Source organism: Poromitra crassiceps (genome assembly GCF_964638095.1).
Source record: "Poromitra crassiceps genome assembly, chromosome: 2".
NCBI lineage: Eukaryota > Metazoa > Chordata > Actinopteri > Beryciformes > Melamphaidae > Poromitra > Poromitra crassiceps.
Genome location: NC_139624.1, coordinates 78,301,136 through 78,318,627, shown reverse-complemented (window position 1 = coordinate 78,318,627; position 17,492 = coordinate 78,301,136). Strand labels below are relative to the sequence as shown.

Genomic DNA, 17,492 nt, shown 5'->3' with positions numbered 1-17,492 from the left:
CCTTAATGCAGGGGTTCCCAACCTTTTTTGGGCTTGTGACCCCAAATTTGACGTCACAACAGACATTCAAATTCTGGTACAACATACATCGGTAATATCATCAGTGACATCATCCGGGATGTCATGTCACATGTAACCTGTATGTTGACTTTAATCTCAGAATTCTAATTTACATTTTTTACGATTTTCTTTTAAGCATTTTCTGGCAATCTTGACTTTTGGCGATCACATTAATGCTTCAAAAATCATAAAAGTGGTGTTAAAGGTCTCAGTTTCATAAACTTTTGTTAACCACAGACCTTATTTCATGCATCTAACCAAAATCCCCATACAAAAAAATCCCATTGACTTTGAGACGAGGGAACCCAGCGCCATGCTAACTTCCGGGTTGGCCTACAAAAATACGCCATACCTGCAGGACTCGTGGATGTCTTTCTTTCTTTTTCATCCGCGTGTACAAGTCTTTGTATGTGGATTGGCTTAGTGATGAGTGGTGTGTATGTGTGTTTATGCAGCTATCTGTAAACTCCTGAGTGTGTGTGGGCACCCGTGCCTGTGTGCATGTGTGTGTGTCTGCATGCATATGTGTGTGTGTGTGTGTGTGTGTGTGTGTGTGTGTGTGTGTGTACCTGCAGGTGTAGACGTGGCTCTTGCGTATGGATCGTCTGAAGAAGCCTTTACAGCCGTCACAGCTGGAGGCGCCGTAGTGTTTCCCTGTGGCTTTGTCTCCACAGATCGCACAGTTACTCCCGAGCCCATCTGGCCCTGGTAGACTAGGCTCTGCTGGCATGCTGTCTGCAACACACACACACACAAGCACATTGCTGCATGCATACAAACACACTGGAATCCACAAACTCTCACAATGACCGAGTCATTTGTTGGGCAGCTGCAGCTCAGGAGGTAGAACCGTTGCCTATAAGAATCGGAAGGTTCCCGGTTCGAGGCTGGCTTCTCCGGGCTGCATCATCGGAACCGTTAACTGCTTCCGATGAGCAGCTAGCACCTTGCATGGCTGCAGACGCCGTCGGTGTGCGCATTTATCATATGCCCACACTGTAATGAGAAATAGGTATTGTATGCACACACAACATGCATACTTGATGTCAAATATAAAGCATATTTCTGATGGTATACTGTGTTCAGATAGCAAGCAACCACACTGACTGATAACTAGGGGTGTCACAATATATCGTCCCACGAAATTTCGCGATAGTAAAACGTCACGATATGTATCGTTGAGATGAAATCTCATATCGTGAAAAAAAAAAAAAAAAAAAATTTTTTTTTTTTTTTTTTTTTTTTTTCAAAAGTAGACAAAGAAACGTACTTGTTTGTTGAAGTTCAATGTGTGGAAAGTAGTTCAGTTGAACAAGTCTCTGAAGAGACACATGAGAAGTTATACAGGAGAGAAACCATTCAATTGAGTTTCTGGCAAAACTGTTTACTTGACAGGAAAAACTGAAGATGCATAAAAAATAGACTAAGAAAAGTCTTGTTGTTTGAGTTTGAAGAAAAACTGAAGATGCATAATGAGAATTTATACTGCTGAGAAACCTTTTAGTTCAAAGTAAATCTAAGTGACGGTGTAACTCATTCTATTTCAAGATAAGCCTTATCTCCAATCTCATGTTTTTTCTAGTTGTTATTGTAATAACAATTTCCCACAACAGCATGTTTTGTATTTGTGCATTTCAAATAAAATACTACTTTTCCAGTCATATATTGTCATTATTCAAGTTTAAAAAAATATTGTTAAAATCGTATCGTATCGTATCGTTATCGTGAACCCAGTATCGTGATACGTATCGTATCGTGAACTGAGTGTATCGTGACACCCCTACTGATAACTGATTGCTGCACTGTTTCAGCTAAGTCTTGCATGTTGGACCCATCGACCTATATAAGATGGACGCAATTCCATGGTCCCATAAGTGAAGCCGCTGCATGTTAGATCGCCGCCCTGACGGCTGAATCCAGTATTAGGCCACAAGGCCCGCCTCCCCATGTTAGTGGATGGGAAAATCACAACCGAAATAATCACAGTATACGTCAGATAATTTTTTTCCAAAGGTGGTTTGTATCATTTTAGATAGTCATTATCATGCTAATGCCTGTGCAAGTGGTCATTTTTCTGATCAGTTTGTTTTTAAGTAGTTATTTGACATATAAAAAGGGATAAAAATGGATGATTGACAGCTGTGGCAGCCAGTCTCAAGCCGTCATTGGCTGGACAGGGTCTGCACATAATAGATCTATCGTCACAGACAAGACACACGGCTTTATGTTATCTAACGCTGCCTGGAGGTCGGTGGCTCATGTTGGCTGTGCTGGCTACAGACATCAATGGACCCCAATAAAAAGAACATTGTTTTGAGGAATGAAAACAAATGTTTTGTGCGCGAGGAATTAACGTTGGTTGGGGACTGAAGTAAGTTCAGAAATAATGTTTTATGAGTTACTCCAGCTACGTTATAAGTAGGCTACACAATGGTTTTAACATGCAAGCTAGCATTAGCTGCTTGCATGTCGGCTGTTTTTCATATTACTCTAACTTAACTGATAACGATAGCTGGAATAACACAATAATAGACACATATTTTCAGAACTGACCAGGTTGTCCAACTGACAGGAAATGTGTTTTATAACGTTAACTCCCGTCCCGGGTATAAGATGAGATGAGGGCGGCCTAGTAGTACACACAACCACCATTAGCTCATCACTAACGGGTTAGCATGACATACACAATGGTTTTAACATGCAAGCTAGCATTAGCTGCTTGCTAATCGGCTGTTTTTCATATTACTATAACTTAACAACCGATAACGATAGCTGAAATAACACAATAATAGACACATATTTTCAGAACTGACCAGGTTGTCCAACTGACAGGAAATGTGTTTTATAACGTTAACTCCCGTCCCGGGTATAAGATGAGATGAGGGCGGTCTACTAGTAGTACACAACCACCATTAGCTCATCGCTAACGGGTTAGCATGACATACAAACAGACGTTTTATTTCTTGTAGGCTATTAAAGCAACAAACGTTTTTATATGCATATCTGGGGGAAATGCTTTGACTGTGGGGATGTTCGTTCTTCATAAGCTCCTCTTTTAGTAACGATATACCAGGCAATAGACCAGGCAGCCTGGCTCAGGTCTAGGCTAATGCGGGTACAGCAACGTAGCCTCACGGTTACATTTGTTAAACCAACATTTGCACCAAAAGAAATGTAATCATAAAGTTAATCAAAATGCCACGGAAACATTAGGCTAATCAACACAGAGCTGTTCATCCGAGAATTTCCCCCAGTGAGAGGCTGAGCCAAGCAACCCTGGCTCCTCTTGCGGGCTGAGAGCAGCCCCGGAGGTCTGACTTGTCTGGCTGATACAACCATTGACAGTACAACTCAATCTCCGACAACGGAGAACGTTACAGGCTGCAGTACCCACAACACCAGCAAACAACGTTGCGTAAAGCGTCAAGGTTAGATTTGTAACACCAACATTTGCTCCAAAAGGAATTAAATCATAAAGTTAATCAAAATGCCACGAAAACATTAGGCTAGACACAGCAATCCCCCCAGTGAGGCTGTTGTCTTGACTGAGGCCTGCCTCCACTTCCGGCCCGCACTGAGAGCACAGCAGCAGCCCGGAGGTCTGAATCTCCGACAACCAAAATCAGATTTTCGTAGAGGCGTCATTTTGATAAACTGATCTCATAGTGTGAATCTTCCTGGTTACTTTTGGCGAGACAAAAAATATTACAACTTAAAGTGTAATATTTACAGAGCTAGACTGTATATAAATACACAACGCACTGTGCGCATTCTAGAAACAGCAGCTCTACATAAGAAAGTTCAGAGGGGCGTGGAGCTCTCACAGGTTCTCAATCAAAGGCGCTACTGCGCAGACTCTGCTTCAGTGATCTGGCCGGATTTTGGCTTCAATACACATACAGGGCGGAGATACGGACGCTCTCTCCATTCATATTATAACTCAATGGTTGGACCCCATTTCACAGTATACAGTAGCGCATCTCTCCTCTCGCCCCCTGCACTCTAACAACTACTCAATGCACAAAGTATAATTGATACTTTTTCTCTGTGAAATAGACTGAGCTGACTCCAAGTTAATAGTTCACTCTTTGATTTCACAAATTAAATCCAGTTCATTTATAAGGAGGACATATAATGTTCTCAAAGTGGGGTCCGGGGGACCCCAGGGGATCCTTGAGGGGCTTCGGGGTTCCCAGCAAAAAGGCTAATGATTTATTTTCACGAAAATTCCAACCATAAGTAACACAATGACAGAATGTGTGACTATTTAGGTCATGGGTGGTTTCATACACTTTCTGTCAAAGTGTGACAGCCCCTCCCACTCTCTGTGGGAGGGGCCCTGTCCTGGCCCTGTTTTACAGGAGCCAGGTGTTGGGGTCGTTAGGCACTTGTTTTGTTTTTGATGTAATCTCTCTTATCTCCATCACTGTCGTCATCATCACCACCATCATCAACATAATTGCTGTTACCATCCCATAATTATCACTTAATCAAAGCCTAACGACCAGCTGAGAACAATAGTAACCATCCAATAAGCCAATAACAAAAAGAACACCATATCACAACATGCTCAATGTAAAGACCCAAAATGCATCAACACACACACACACACACACACACACACACACACACACACACACACACACACACACACACACACACACACGTGCACACCATCTATTGTAAACCTCCCTCCCCCCTGTCCCACCCCACATTGTGCCAAGGAGAGGTAAGTCAATGTTCAACTAACTTTCTGTGGGCCCTCTTGCTGTTCACGTGCTGAGGTGACATCAGTCTATCTGCGAGAGCTCCTCAATAAAACCTCTTTATGACACATACCTGCAATTCCTGCCTACATTGTTTTATTAACATTCTGATTCCATGCTTTCACAATTTTACAACCCCACCATTTCTTTCTCTTTCTCTACACCCAATTTCCACTTGCCAATTCTAACCAATAAGGCAAGTGGAATTCATGTCCACCGATCAGATAAACGCACAGCCACTAAAGGCTAATATTAAAATGTCAGGACAGCTTCTAAGTCAAATGTCCAGTTACAAGTCAATGTTGGTATACAATGTTGGAGAAAACAAAGCATACTGATTATAGTTTCTTCAAATAACTGAGTTTGCTTTTGTTTGCTTTCAGTTCACCTCATCAGTAAAATCATAGTGTCACAAATGAAGCCATATCTGCTCAGCCAAAACTCTAAAAAGGGGGGGGGTGGTCATGAGGAGTAGGTTTCACTCTGTGCTCTGTTCATGTTCAGTCATTTTCTTTCTGTATGAATGATAGTAAGTTGAGGGAGTATTGAGGAGTTCCTCAATGGGAAAATGTCATGTTTTGTATTTTAGCCTTTGACTTTTCTTTAACACGTACCTGTGTTGTTGTGGGAAATGTTTTCTATTGGCAATTTAATTCACCACAAGTGAACATGGCTTGGTAGCATCATTATCCTTATAGTGGCTGGCACTGCATTGTAAGTTAGCATGTAGGCCGAGGTGACCCTAGGTTTCAAAGAAATAGGGGTGTTCACCTAATTCCATGTATTTGGTATACATGTGGTAAATATCTTATGTCCATCAATGAGATGAGTTACTGTAATCTGCTCATCTGTCAAAGTATCAGTGATTATCTGGATGTGTGTGTGTGTGTGTGTGTGTGTGTGTGTGTGTGTGTGTGTGTGTGTGTGCGCGCGCGTGCGCCTGTGTGCATGCATGAGTGTGTCTGTGTGTGTGTGTGCGCACGCACGTGTGTGTGTGTGTGTGTGTGTGTGTGTGTGTGCGCACGCACATGCGTGTGTGTGTGTGTGTTTGTGTGTGTGTGCCTGTGTGTGCATGAATGCTGGCTTACCTCCTCCTCCATAGAGCACCTCTGCATTCTCAAAGCCCAGTGTGCTGTATGAGGGGTCCAGGCCTTCACAGTAGTTGGCTACTTCCATATCTAACAGAGATTTACTCTGAGGGCCAGGAGGATACTTCATTCCTCTCTCACTCTGCTCCTCCTCACACCTTCTCAGCCCCCCTCTCTCTGACTCTTTTTGGATACAACACACTTTTCTGAATCCTCTTCTCTCCTCTCCTCTCCTCTCTTCTTCTCTGTTCTATCCGTATCCGTATCTTCACTCTACTGTTTCTCTTTCTCTGTCCTTCTCGTTCTCTCTCTCTCTGCCACTGCCCCAGTGCCCCATGCAGTCCTTACAGACATGACAGTGGAGAGGCTGAGCCCAGGTATAGAGGATCTATAATCCATCTGATTGGGTGAAGCATAAGGAAATGGGCGGAGCTGTGGCCAAGACTTCTCACCTTGTTGCACATTACTTATCTGTCCTTCTCTCTCTCACTTATCACAGGGATGGACAGATAGCGGAGGAAGAGATATTCCCCTTCTCCCTCCCACCCTGCTTCTCTTTTACCATGAGGGCAGGCGCAATCAGATTTTGCAGGATTGCCATTAGGTGTGTGTGTGTGTGTTTGTGCGTGTCTGTGTGTGTGTGTGTGTGTATGTGTGTGTATAGGTGTGTGTGTGTGTGTGTGTGTGTGTGTGTTCTTCCCTGGCTGCCTAATCTAATCAATAGTGGAGTAATAGCACCACCTCCTCAGCAGATAAAATCTATAAAGAGACAAAGTGAAGTAGAAAACACTGATAACTTCTATTAACTCTTCCATAAACACACTTGCCTGGCTTTACATCCACAGCCCAATTATCTTTACTCTTATTCCAAATAAACGCCATAATATATATATATATATATATATATATATATATATATATATATATATATCACTGAAAACTTTACACTGTTCACTATTTTCATTTTCGATTAGAGTATTCAGGGTATTATTCCATGTTTTAGTTTTAGTTTTTTAGTTTTAGTGTGATCCCATCAAATCAGGTAAACCATTACAATTGTCCAGGCTGTCTTTACGACTTCATGCAAAAAATAGTAACGCAGTTGATGATGATGCAGACTTTTGGAACCTGGGTGATGAATTTTCAGCGTCTTTATTTTTCTTGCAGTGAGGGCATTTTCCCAGGAGTGTGGGACCATCCGCTGAGTGCAAGTGGGGAGAATGCTGACACTGCTTGATTATCAGTAGCCTAAGTAACAGGATAGTACAAAATGTCACCGGTCTCACGTGAATCTCTTTTCAGCTCTGCAGACATTATTTCTCTGTAAACAGAGTGACAAAAGCTCTGTTTCAAGAGACATTAAAACAACACACTTTTAAGCATGTTAAAGAATAGACCCTTTTCACAGGGGCCATTTTGTGTTGAAAAGGCAGGGTAAACACAGGTGCAAGCAAAACACTAATGAGGGTTTCCAACTTCCATGATTGGAATTTGGAAACCCTCATTAGTAGGGGTGTCACAATATATCGTCCCACGAAATTTCGCGATAGTAAAACGTCACGATATGTATCGTTGAGATGAAATATCATATCGCAAAAAAAAAAAAAAAAAAGGAAAAAAAATATTTTTTTTTTTTTTTTTTTTTTTCAAAAAATAGACTAAGAAACGTCTTTGTTTGTTGAAGTTCAATGTGTGGAAAGTAGTTCAGTTGAACAAGTCTCTGAAGAGACACATGAGAAGTTATACAGGAGAGAAACCATTCAATTGAGTTTCTGGCAAAACTGTTTACTTGACAGGAAAAACTGAAGATGCAAGTCTTGTTGTTTGAGTTTGAAGAAAAACTGAAGATGCATAATGAGAATTTATACTGCTGAGAAACCTTTTAGTTCAAAGTAAATCTAAGTGACGGTGTAACTCATTCTATTTCAAGATAAGCCTTATCTCCAATCTCATGTTTTTTCTAGTTGTTATTGTAATAACAATTTCCCACAACAGCATGTTTTGTATTTGTGCATTTCAAATAAAATACTACTTTTCCAGTCATATATTGTCATTATTCAAGTTTAAAAAAATATTGTTAAAATCGTATCGTATCGTATCGTTATCGTGAACCCAGTATCGTGATACGTATCGTATCGTGAACTGAGTGTATCGTGACACCCCTACTCATTAGTGTTTTGCTTGCACCTGTGTTTATTCTGCCTTTTCGACACAAAATGGCCCCCATGAAAAGGGTCTATTGTCAAGCAGCTCTCCCTTCTTTCAGAGCAAGTGAAAGAATATATCTATAAATCTATCTTCTTATTATAATTTGATAAGTGTCCGTGTGTGTGTGAGTGAGCAGAACTTTGTCCGGCCACGGCTATGCCATTTTATGTGCGATCGGGCTGAAACTTTCAGGAAGTGTAAAGAGCACCCGTGTGTGACCTGACGGAGCCGGATTTTTTAATTAGGTGATTGCCCTGATTACCTAATGATGTGATGTCATCAGTGATGATGTAATCAGTGATGATGTCATCAGTGATGTCATCTGCCATGATTACCTAATGATGTGATGTCATCAGTGATGATGTCATTAGTGATGTCATCTTTCTATCTACAGTGACTGCGTTTACATGGACTTGAGTATCCCGGTTATGAGGCTTATCCTGGTTTTGATCAAATTCGGGATATGGCGTTTACATGGAAGAGAGAGAAAGCAGGTTACTCATATCCCTGTATACATGATAAGTAGTAGTATCCTGGTTACTGATCACTGCATGCTATTTGCGCAGGCGCCTGTGATCGTTACAATACAAACAGGGGTCATTATTATTATTATTTTTTGCTTATATTGGGTGCGTGTGACGTGACGTCATTCACCTTTTTTGGGCAAAGACGTGGGATTCCCTTGGATTCCATCTTCATGGTGGAGTGTCCCTGTTTGCACGCAGCGCGCGGCTTCTTGCTTTCATTTGAGTCACAACACCTTCGTCCTGTAGTCTGTATACTACAGACTTGAATAGGGCAGCATTTTGATGCTTTCTCCTATCTAAGCTGCCAAGCATTTAATTATTTCATCACCGAAATACAAAACTCGGCAAAACTCTTTCCTCATCGCTTCAGAAGTGAGACTTTTAAGTCGAATTGCACTGACATTTGCGCGTGAGTATTTCCAGGTAAAACGATTAGGTATGTGCGGGACCTACAGCAGCGAGGTTACAGAGGAAAATGCCTGGAGTCTGACGGCGGTCTGATGAGGAAGTAGCCTAATCGTGCGGCACTATTATACTTTCTAATACTGGACGAAATTCTGATAGTGAAACGGGTCATTTTGCGCAAGCTGTGTTGTGTACGGTAGCCCCTCGCGTTGGAGGGTGTTCACGGTGTGTTTCGCGTTGTTTGGAGATGAACTGAACTGAAGCCGCGCCTGCGCAGGAAGTCTGCTGCGGTCAGAAAGCAGGATAAGGTGTATACATGCAGCAGTATCCCGGGTTCTTTCGGAGTACTCCACCTCGCATAACCGGCTTTCTCAAAACCGGGATAAGGGCTTATCCAGCTTTCTGAAACCGGGATATGATGTTTACATGCGCAAACACAAAAACGGGATACTCCAAAACCCCGACAGTAACCGGGATACTCAAGTCCATGTAAACGCAGTCAGTGATTGGCGTGCAATCGGGCTGAAACTTTCACTGAGTGTAAAGAGCACCGCGACCTGATGGAGCCAGATTTTTTAATTAGGTGATTGCTCTAATTACCTAATGCAGAGAGGTCCCCAAACTTTTGAGTAGCCAGTCAGATTGAAAAAGTAGCCGGCTCATGTTCACGGCATTTGTTCCAGTGGTCCTTTTCCCAATTAATAAACAAACCTCAATGTATCCATGAGTGTCACAATTGAAATAATACAAATAAACATTCGTATGTCTTATAAAGGCCCAATGCTCAATTTAATTATAAATATAACTATCCATATTGCAAAACACAAACAGGCAATATTGAGCACAGCGGTAGTTCATGCAGGCCACGGATGTCAAGCCCAGCTTAAACCCAGCCCACAGCTGATTAGGAACTGATCTCAAACCCAGCCCACATGCTTAGACTGCTTAGCTGATGCATTCAATTGGCTCAACTCAAACAGGGCACCCTCTTTAAATTCTGCTGCAGTCTGCTGCCTAAGATGGCTGATTCATCTGAAAGCTGTTTGCAACCCACCTCCTCCCCAGCTCCTCCTTTCATGCTGTGTCTGACTTAAAGAATGTCATTTCTGATGTCATTGTTGCTTGCTCTGTTCTGTACCTGGGGGTCTTTTGTTGCTCTCCTTGCCTTAAGGCTATTCCATGTTGCTCATGGAGGGGCAAGGAGCTCCCAGAATCTGCTGCTGCCACTCTCCCTGCCTTAGGCTGTCCATGTATGCGCATGGAAGGGCAGGGAGCCTCCAGAACAGAGCCATACCACCAAATATAACTCATGCAAATAAAAGCTTTAAATTGATCTAAGTGGTCTTGTGTTTTGACTAAAGTGGTCCTGACTGAAGTATATTTTAAGAAAATACTAATAACTGTATGTTTCCCACAGGATTTGGAGAGATTGTGGTGGGTAGACCTTGCTTGGACCCTCTTGGGGGGTTCAGGGGGCCATGCCCCCTGTAAGAAAAATGTGTACATTTTAAACTAAAATGCATGAATCTGGTTCACTTTGAGAACCAATTTAAGAGGCTAGATCAGGGGTGGGCAATTATTTTTCATGGGCGGCCACATGAGAAACCCAGATTGTTGCTGGGGGCCGAACAAATATTGTCATGCCGTAACCCAGGAACTTTGATGATAGAGAGGACCACAAAAAAATGTCCTCGCTACCAGAGGGCCAGATTTTGCTGAGGGTTGGGGGCCAAACGGCACCGGCGCTGAGAAATTTTGGGCATTTGAAGTCAGGTTACTCAGAGATTAGATTACTCATTTTAAATTAACAGTTGTGATGTCATGTCATTATTCAGTCTTAAACACCAATATTTGATCCTTTTCTCACTCACTCCTATGTCACCACTTGATCTCCCTGCAGGGCTTGAAATTAACTTTTTTGACCACCTGCTAGAAGTTACCAGCCAATTAGAATTTCCACTAGCCAAAATGTTTTTCTAGAAATAAACCAGAATATGAGTGGGTTAATTTAAGCATAAGTATCAGTGGCCTGGGATTCTCAAAGCCTGTGTTGAGGGTCACACAAGAACAAAAATGCACTCTTGAAGCCAGGGATCGCGGAACCGCCCGGGCCACACGGGCCCGGGTACATTTCAGTCCCCCCCCCCATTTTTTTTTTTTTTTTTTTTTTTACAATTAAACCTCATTTACTTATTACACTCGACTGGTTGTTTTTCAGATGTGATGTGAATCTAAAGTGAACTAAACAAGTTAGATCCACTATAAATGTTTTTCAGTAGATGCTGTGATGTAGCCACAAGAAAGGTGCAATATTAATGTTTTTCAGGAGATGGCGATGTTGCTAGCTATAGGTTCTAAACAAGAAATATGGTTCAAATGTTTACAGTAGTTTTCCTTTCTTGCTGCACTACAATGTTACAATGCTGTGAGACAGGCCCGGCGTTGGAGGGGGGCCTGACCCCCCCATTCCCTAAACTGGCCCCCCCATTCAATTTTTTTTTTTTTTTTTTTTTGTGTGCTAAAAACGTTTTTCCGTTTTTCTGTTTTAAAGTTTAAAACGGAATCTGGCTGTCATTAGGCATTGATTAACTGAATGCTATTGCTAACTGTTACTTTGAACCTCCATTTGCAATGATTCTGGCTGGATATTAACTATTGTAAATTTGTCACAATGAATGCAATTTGTGCACAATGTGTAAATACATTTAATATTAATTGTTTAGGCCTAATTATTTGTAAAGTCACAACACATTAGAGATGTGTGTAGTTCTTCATAGATTTAGCCTCTTCATTTTGCTCTCAAATGGACCAGGTTGACAAATTTTACTTTAAAATGTACAAAATCTTCTTCCGGGGGAGAATCCCCCCGGACCCCCCTTGGGTAGCTTGGCCCCCCCAAGCTAGGGGCAGGCCCCCTCTGTAATTTGGTTCTGGAGCCGGGCCTGCTGTGAGACAGAGCTAAACACAAAAGATGCAATATTAATAGTTTTTCATGAGATACTCAGTATTTAATCACCCCCTACTTAATAATAGTTCCAGCGCGGCTGCGAAAATATGGTGGCGCATTGTGTCAAGTGTACTGGCTCGGGGAACGGTCCGGCCCCCGGTCCCTTAGGTTTCTGACAATGTGGCCGCCTGAACAATTTAGTTGAATAGCCCTGCTGTAAAACCCAGTCGCACTCATATTCTGGTTTATTTCAAGAAAAACATTTTGGCTAGTTGAAATTAATTGGCTCGTAACTTTAAAATCTAGCAGCCATATTGGCTGGTGATAAAAAAAAGTTGAATCTCAAACCCTGCAGTGAGAGCAGGTGGTGACATAGGAGTGAGTGAGAAAAGGAGCAAATATATGATTGTTAAGACTGAATACTGACATCACAACCGTCTAATCCTAATGTTAATTTAAAATGAGATATTCCTATATGAATCTGGCTTCAAACGACCAAAATCTTTATATGATGATAATAATAATAATCAATGATGGTGGTTCACAGACGTGTGTGTGTGTGTGGGGGGGGGGGGGGGCGACACGCCCCCCGGCCCCCCCAAGTTCAGATGCGTTCCGCTATCCCTGCTTGAAGCTAAATAAATCCAAAACCAACAAGTTAATTATTTACAGTTTTACTACATTTGGATGGAATCTCGGCAGCGTCGAAGAAAATTTTATGTTTTTTGGACTTTTATCCATATTTAGAAGAATATTTAATTTTAAATTAACATTAGGATTATACTGTTGTGATGTCATTATTCAGTATCTAACATTTGGACACTTATTCAGCGGGTATCTTGTATGTTATGTTCAGGTGCACTGTAAAAAAGTAACCGGTAGGCCAGAGGCCAGTAGGCGGAGAAATAGTTGGCTGCCGGGGCTTGGGGAACTCCCTGCTAATGATGTGATGTCATCAGTGATGTCAGTGATGATGTCATCAGTGATGTCATCCTTCCTGGCTGAGGCTAATAAGTTCAGTGATGATGTCATCAGTGATGATGTCACCGCGCAGCGGGCGAGCCTAGGAATCGAGCGCGCGTAGCGCGTGAGATGCCTAAGTGCTATAAATACACTCTAATACTATCATAAACCAGTTAAATTGTCCTAACCCACCCACCTTACATGGAGTTTCATGGCACTAAATATCATTGTGCAGCATAAAGTCAGCCAGTTTCAGGCATTGTATCGGAGAAGGTTGTAAATGATAAGAGGCTATATTATAGGAGATTTGATGCCTTACATCAGTGATGAGTGGGCCAATGAAAAAAGTACTCGTGTGAGCAGGCCTGAAGGTAATATTGTCAGTGTAGGTAGGTATGCCAGAACACACATTATCACTGATTACCTGCTGGATATGAAGAGAGAGAGGGCTATCCAGTCACAGTGTAATACACTCCCCAATGAGTTCACATGGGGTGAGAGAGAGAAAGAGAGAGAGAGGGGCCTGTGTGAGTGAGGGTGAAAGACAGAAAGGGAGAGAGGCTGCGCCGCGAAACAAGAAAGAGGAAGAGAAACAAAAAAAAATACTGAGCTCAGAGAGAGAGAGAGAGAGAGAGAGAGAGAGAGAGAGGGTGATAGAGTGATAGAGCGATTACACTTTAACCAGGCAGTGCCAGGCAGTGGAGTCAACCCTCCTGACTCATCAGGTTTGGAGAGAATGAGGAAGTACTGTATTTACTCTTTATGATCATGTTCACTGCAGGCCCCCCCAACACACACAGACAAAACTGTAGCACGCCATCAAAGAGACTGATACTGATACTGATACCATATGATCATTCTCCTTACATAATATAAGCAGAGGTGAGCAGGTACAAACTTGACTTATACTGTATTAGAAGAAACAGGGAGTGAGTGTGGGTGTATAATGAGGTTGTTTTCTAAGGAGGCCCATTGTACACAAACGAAACTGAGGCCAGCATACCGGTATACATGTAGGCTTCACATAAAGAGAAAGCAAGACTGAATGTGTTATTTGCTGTCGGACAGGCGCAATAGAACAGTGGTTCTCACAGTAGGGTCCAAGGACCTCATTGAGGGGGTTCCAGCAAAAAGGGGGATCATTTATTTTTACTTGATTGTTTCCTATTTGGCCAGTGATACACTATCACAAACTTTGAGGCTGATCAGGTGGTTCCATAAACACTTCAAGTACAGTATATTGAAACCATATTCAGCCATGTTTGGTACAGGCATATATCCAAGTGGGTTCAACAAATTATAGTATGAGTGTTATGGGAGTTCCAGCAAGTCTCATCATATTTATGATATTGACAAAATGATTGTAGACCTTAAGGTGTCAATATAATAGAGAGATCAAAATGTTGCTTATGAATTGCACACTAGCAGGTTTTACAACGATCTTGGATTGACTTTAACTGAAAAGAGAGCAGGACTTCTGACTGAGGAACCGCTTGCGTCCGCCTAGCAACGGAAAACTCTCTGGCGCCATAAAAGCCAGAGCTAATAGGCCATCTCTGTGTGAACCGCCATAATCCTGTCGCCTTATTTAGACTGGAGTTTTTAATGGTCACAGCCAGCTGATGACCAGCCACCGGCTGGCCTGGTACACCAGAACACTGACAGCCGATACGTGAGTTACAGTAAGAAAATACGCTTTTCACGGGGGCCATTTTGTGTCGAAAAGGCAGGGTCAACAACACAGGTGCAAGCAAAACACTAATGAGGGTTTCCAACTTCCATGATTGGAATTTGGAAAACCTCATTAGTGTTTTGCTTGCACCTGTGTTGACCCTGCCTTTTTGACACAAAATGGCCCCCGTGAAAAGTGTATATTGTAGGCTAATGTAGCTGCCTGCCTGGCCACACAAGTTTCCCCTAAAAATCCACAGAAGGATCACTTTTACAAAAATGAGTAATAAAAAAAAGCCTGACAAAGATCCTTGCGTTGGATGTGTGTGTATGACTAGAAAAGTGTGGCTAAAGGATCAGTTTCACTCATTGTGATGAACAGCAGGCAATTTCCTTGAATTTAATGAGCCTATAGTAAGTTCTTGTTTTCCCTCAGATTTTCTCTATAAATCTATGGTCACTGAGGGGGATTCAACAAGATTATTATCATCCATCTCCTTCGTCCTTCCCGTTAATATCGCCACCTAGTGATAAGTCTTAAGGCTACTGTATTTGATCAATAATATTCAGCCAACACCAGCAATTCACCCCTTATCACTCAGTAAGGGAAATGAAGGCTATGGTGTTTGCATGTGTCTGATGGAGAGGTTGTTTGAGCCCTTTATTAGTGAACACCTGTACACCTGCTTATTCATGCAATTATCCATTCAGCCAATCATGTAGCAGCAGTGCAATGCATACAGACAGACAGATACAGGTCAGCAGCTTGAGTTAATGTTCACATTAAACATCAGAATGGGGGTAAATGTAATTTGATCTTATAGTACAGTAGCTTTGACAGTGCCATGGATGTTGGTGCCATACAGGCTGGTTTAAGTCATTCTGAGAATGCTGTCTTTTCACACATACAACAGTCTCTAGAATTTACCAGAAATGGTGCGTGAAACAAAAAATGCCCAGTGAGTGGAACTTGTGCGGACGGAAACGCTTGTTGATGAGTGCGGTCAGAGTCTCTTAAAACTCGACACGTTGGCTCCCGCAATTAGCTTTAGATTAGCTAACAAGCTGACGCTAAGCTACTGATGTTATCAGACATGATAGACATTAAAAATATGAATCAGGGTTAGGGTTAGGGGGTTAGGGTTAAACCCCGTTGTAGACCCCGAGCTGAGCACTTCTGGTAGGGCGAGCCGAATCTGTAGGCGGAGTAGATCATGTACCTACACTGGCACATCTGCTAATTTCTCCAATCCCCTGCCTCGGTTTTGTTTACATGTGTCCAGTCTGAAGTGCTTTTGTTTGTTTGTTTGTTTTGTTTTGTAAGATGACAACATCCTCTGCCCAAATGTTAACGGTCTGAAGTACAGCTGTCTCTGGAGCATTTGAAGATTGTTGAAGAGATAGACTGAGACTGAGACTAGGTCAGAGGAGAATGGCCAGACTGGTTGGAGCTGGCAGAATGGCGACACAACTGTGGTGAGCAGGAAAGCGAAACCTTGAGGCAGATGTCAGTTTGGTTGCTGGTTGACACTGAGCTGAAATCTACCCAGTAGCTATTATGGTGTTGCTAAAAGTGCTCAATATATTGTCACTGAGCTGCACAAACCTCATACATTATAGCATAGGCCTACATCAGTTTCAGATATTTGGTGATCCCTGCTAGCTGATTTTCCCAACCAAAATGCATGCAGATATTAAATGTTTTGGTTTAGTCTAGCTGCCAAGTACACTATAAACAAAAGAAAGAAACCTTGGTGATACAAATTTTTATAGACACTGAAAATATGAATGGCTCAGTGGTGTCCGAAAAATACAGCTATAGGCTACTGTATTTCCGTCTTACTGCATAGTGAGCTATCGCTCTATAGTAGACCTACTCCACCTGTTACACATTAAGTTCTAGTACAGAATGTTAAATGGGTTATCACATGATCTTTACAGCACTGTGTGCACAACAGAGTGAGTCTCTATCTTATCTGTTTTCACAAAACGCTGTCTGTGGACAGAGAGGTGAGAACACTATCTCATTTAACAGGCTCAAGAAAAAGCAAGTGCTATAGTACCGTCCCGTCCAATAGCATGCTAGCTCTAAAGTGAGCGACAGCTGAATGTGAGTGGAGGGGTACCGGCGCATTTCCACCACAAAAATCCCAAACCACGTGATTCAGCTTATTATACCTCCTCGAGGAAGTTCGAAAGGTAATCACTCGTTCCTCTCTCTACATTCAGCCTACTATCATTCCCATGTTGACTTGGACTCTCATTCAGAAGACACTTTGCATTTGAACGATCCTTTGTAGGAGCATTTGTGCCTACCTGTTTTTCTGTTTCCGTCCGGAACGTGCATTTATCCGCGTGTCGTCCTTCGGGTAAGCGACGGCCTCAGTGCGACATTACATTAGGCTAGGCAACACTGGCAGTGGGAAAATGGTGAAGGTGTTGCGACAACATTCGGAGGGAAGGTAGGAGAGCTGTGAGGCCTATAATAATTCACGGAGCGACACATTGGATGGTGCCGCCATAGCCCAGTCATTAGATCGATTTACTAAACAAACTCAAAGCAGGGTGGGGATGTTAAACAGTAACCCAGCGCCATAAAAACCAAAAGGAAAAGGATCACCAGGTGTGTGTGTGTGTGTGTGTGTGTGTGTGTGCGTGTGTGTGCGTGTGTGCGCGCGCGCGCGCGCGCGCGTGTGCAGGGGCCTCCAACAGCAACTAACCAAGGGCAGAAGGTAAGAGATTCAAGGGGTTTGAGGTAATGTTTCACAGAATAATGGTGAAAAAGTAACAATTTCAGACATTTATTTATCTTCTTCGACTGTAGGCCAGAACACTTCAAGTATGTACACACATAGAA

At 42.4% G+C, this 17,492-nt stretch overlaps 1 protein-coding gene across 1 annotated transcript in view; it reads right to left on the bottom strand.

Annotated features, from left to right (window-relative positions):
* hnf4g (hepatocyte nuclear factor 4, gamma) overlaps positions 1-6,044 on the bottom strand; it is a gene marked incomplete at both ends in the record, with an annotated part of 20,591 nt that extends 14,547 nt beyond the window's left edge. Inside the window, 2 exons of the mRNA XM_083658115.1 lie at positions 630-795; positions 5,915-6,044. Coding sequence (XP_083514241.1) covers positions 630-795; positions 5,915-6,044 — 296 coding nt within the window. The remainder of the gene's footprint in view (positions 1-629; positions 796-5,914) is intronic.
* Between the last annotated feature and the right edge of the window lie 11,448 nt (positions 6,045-17,492).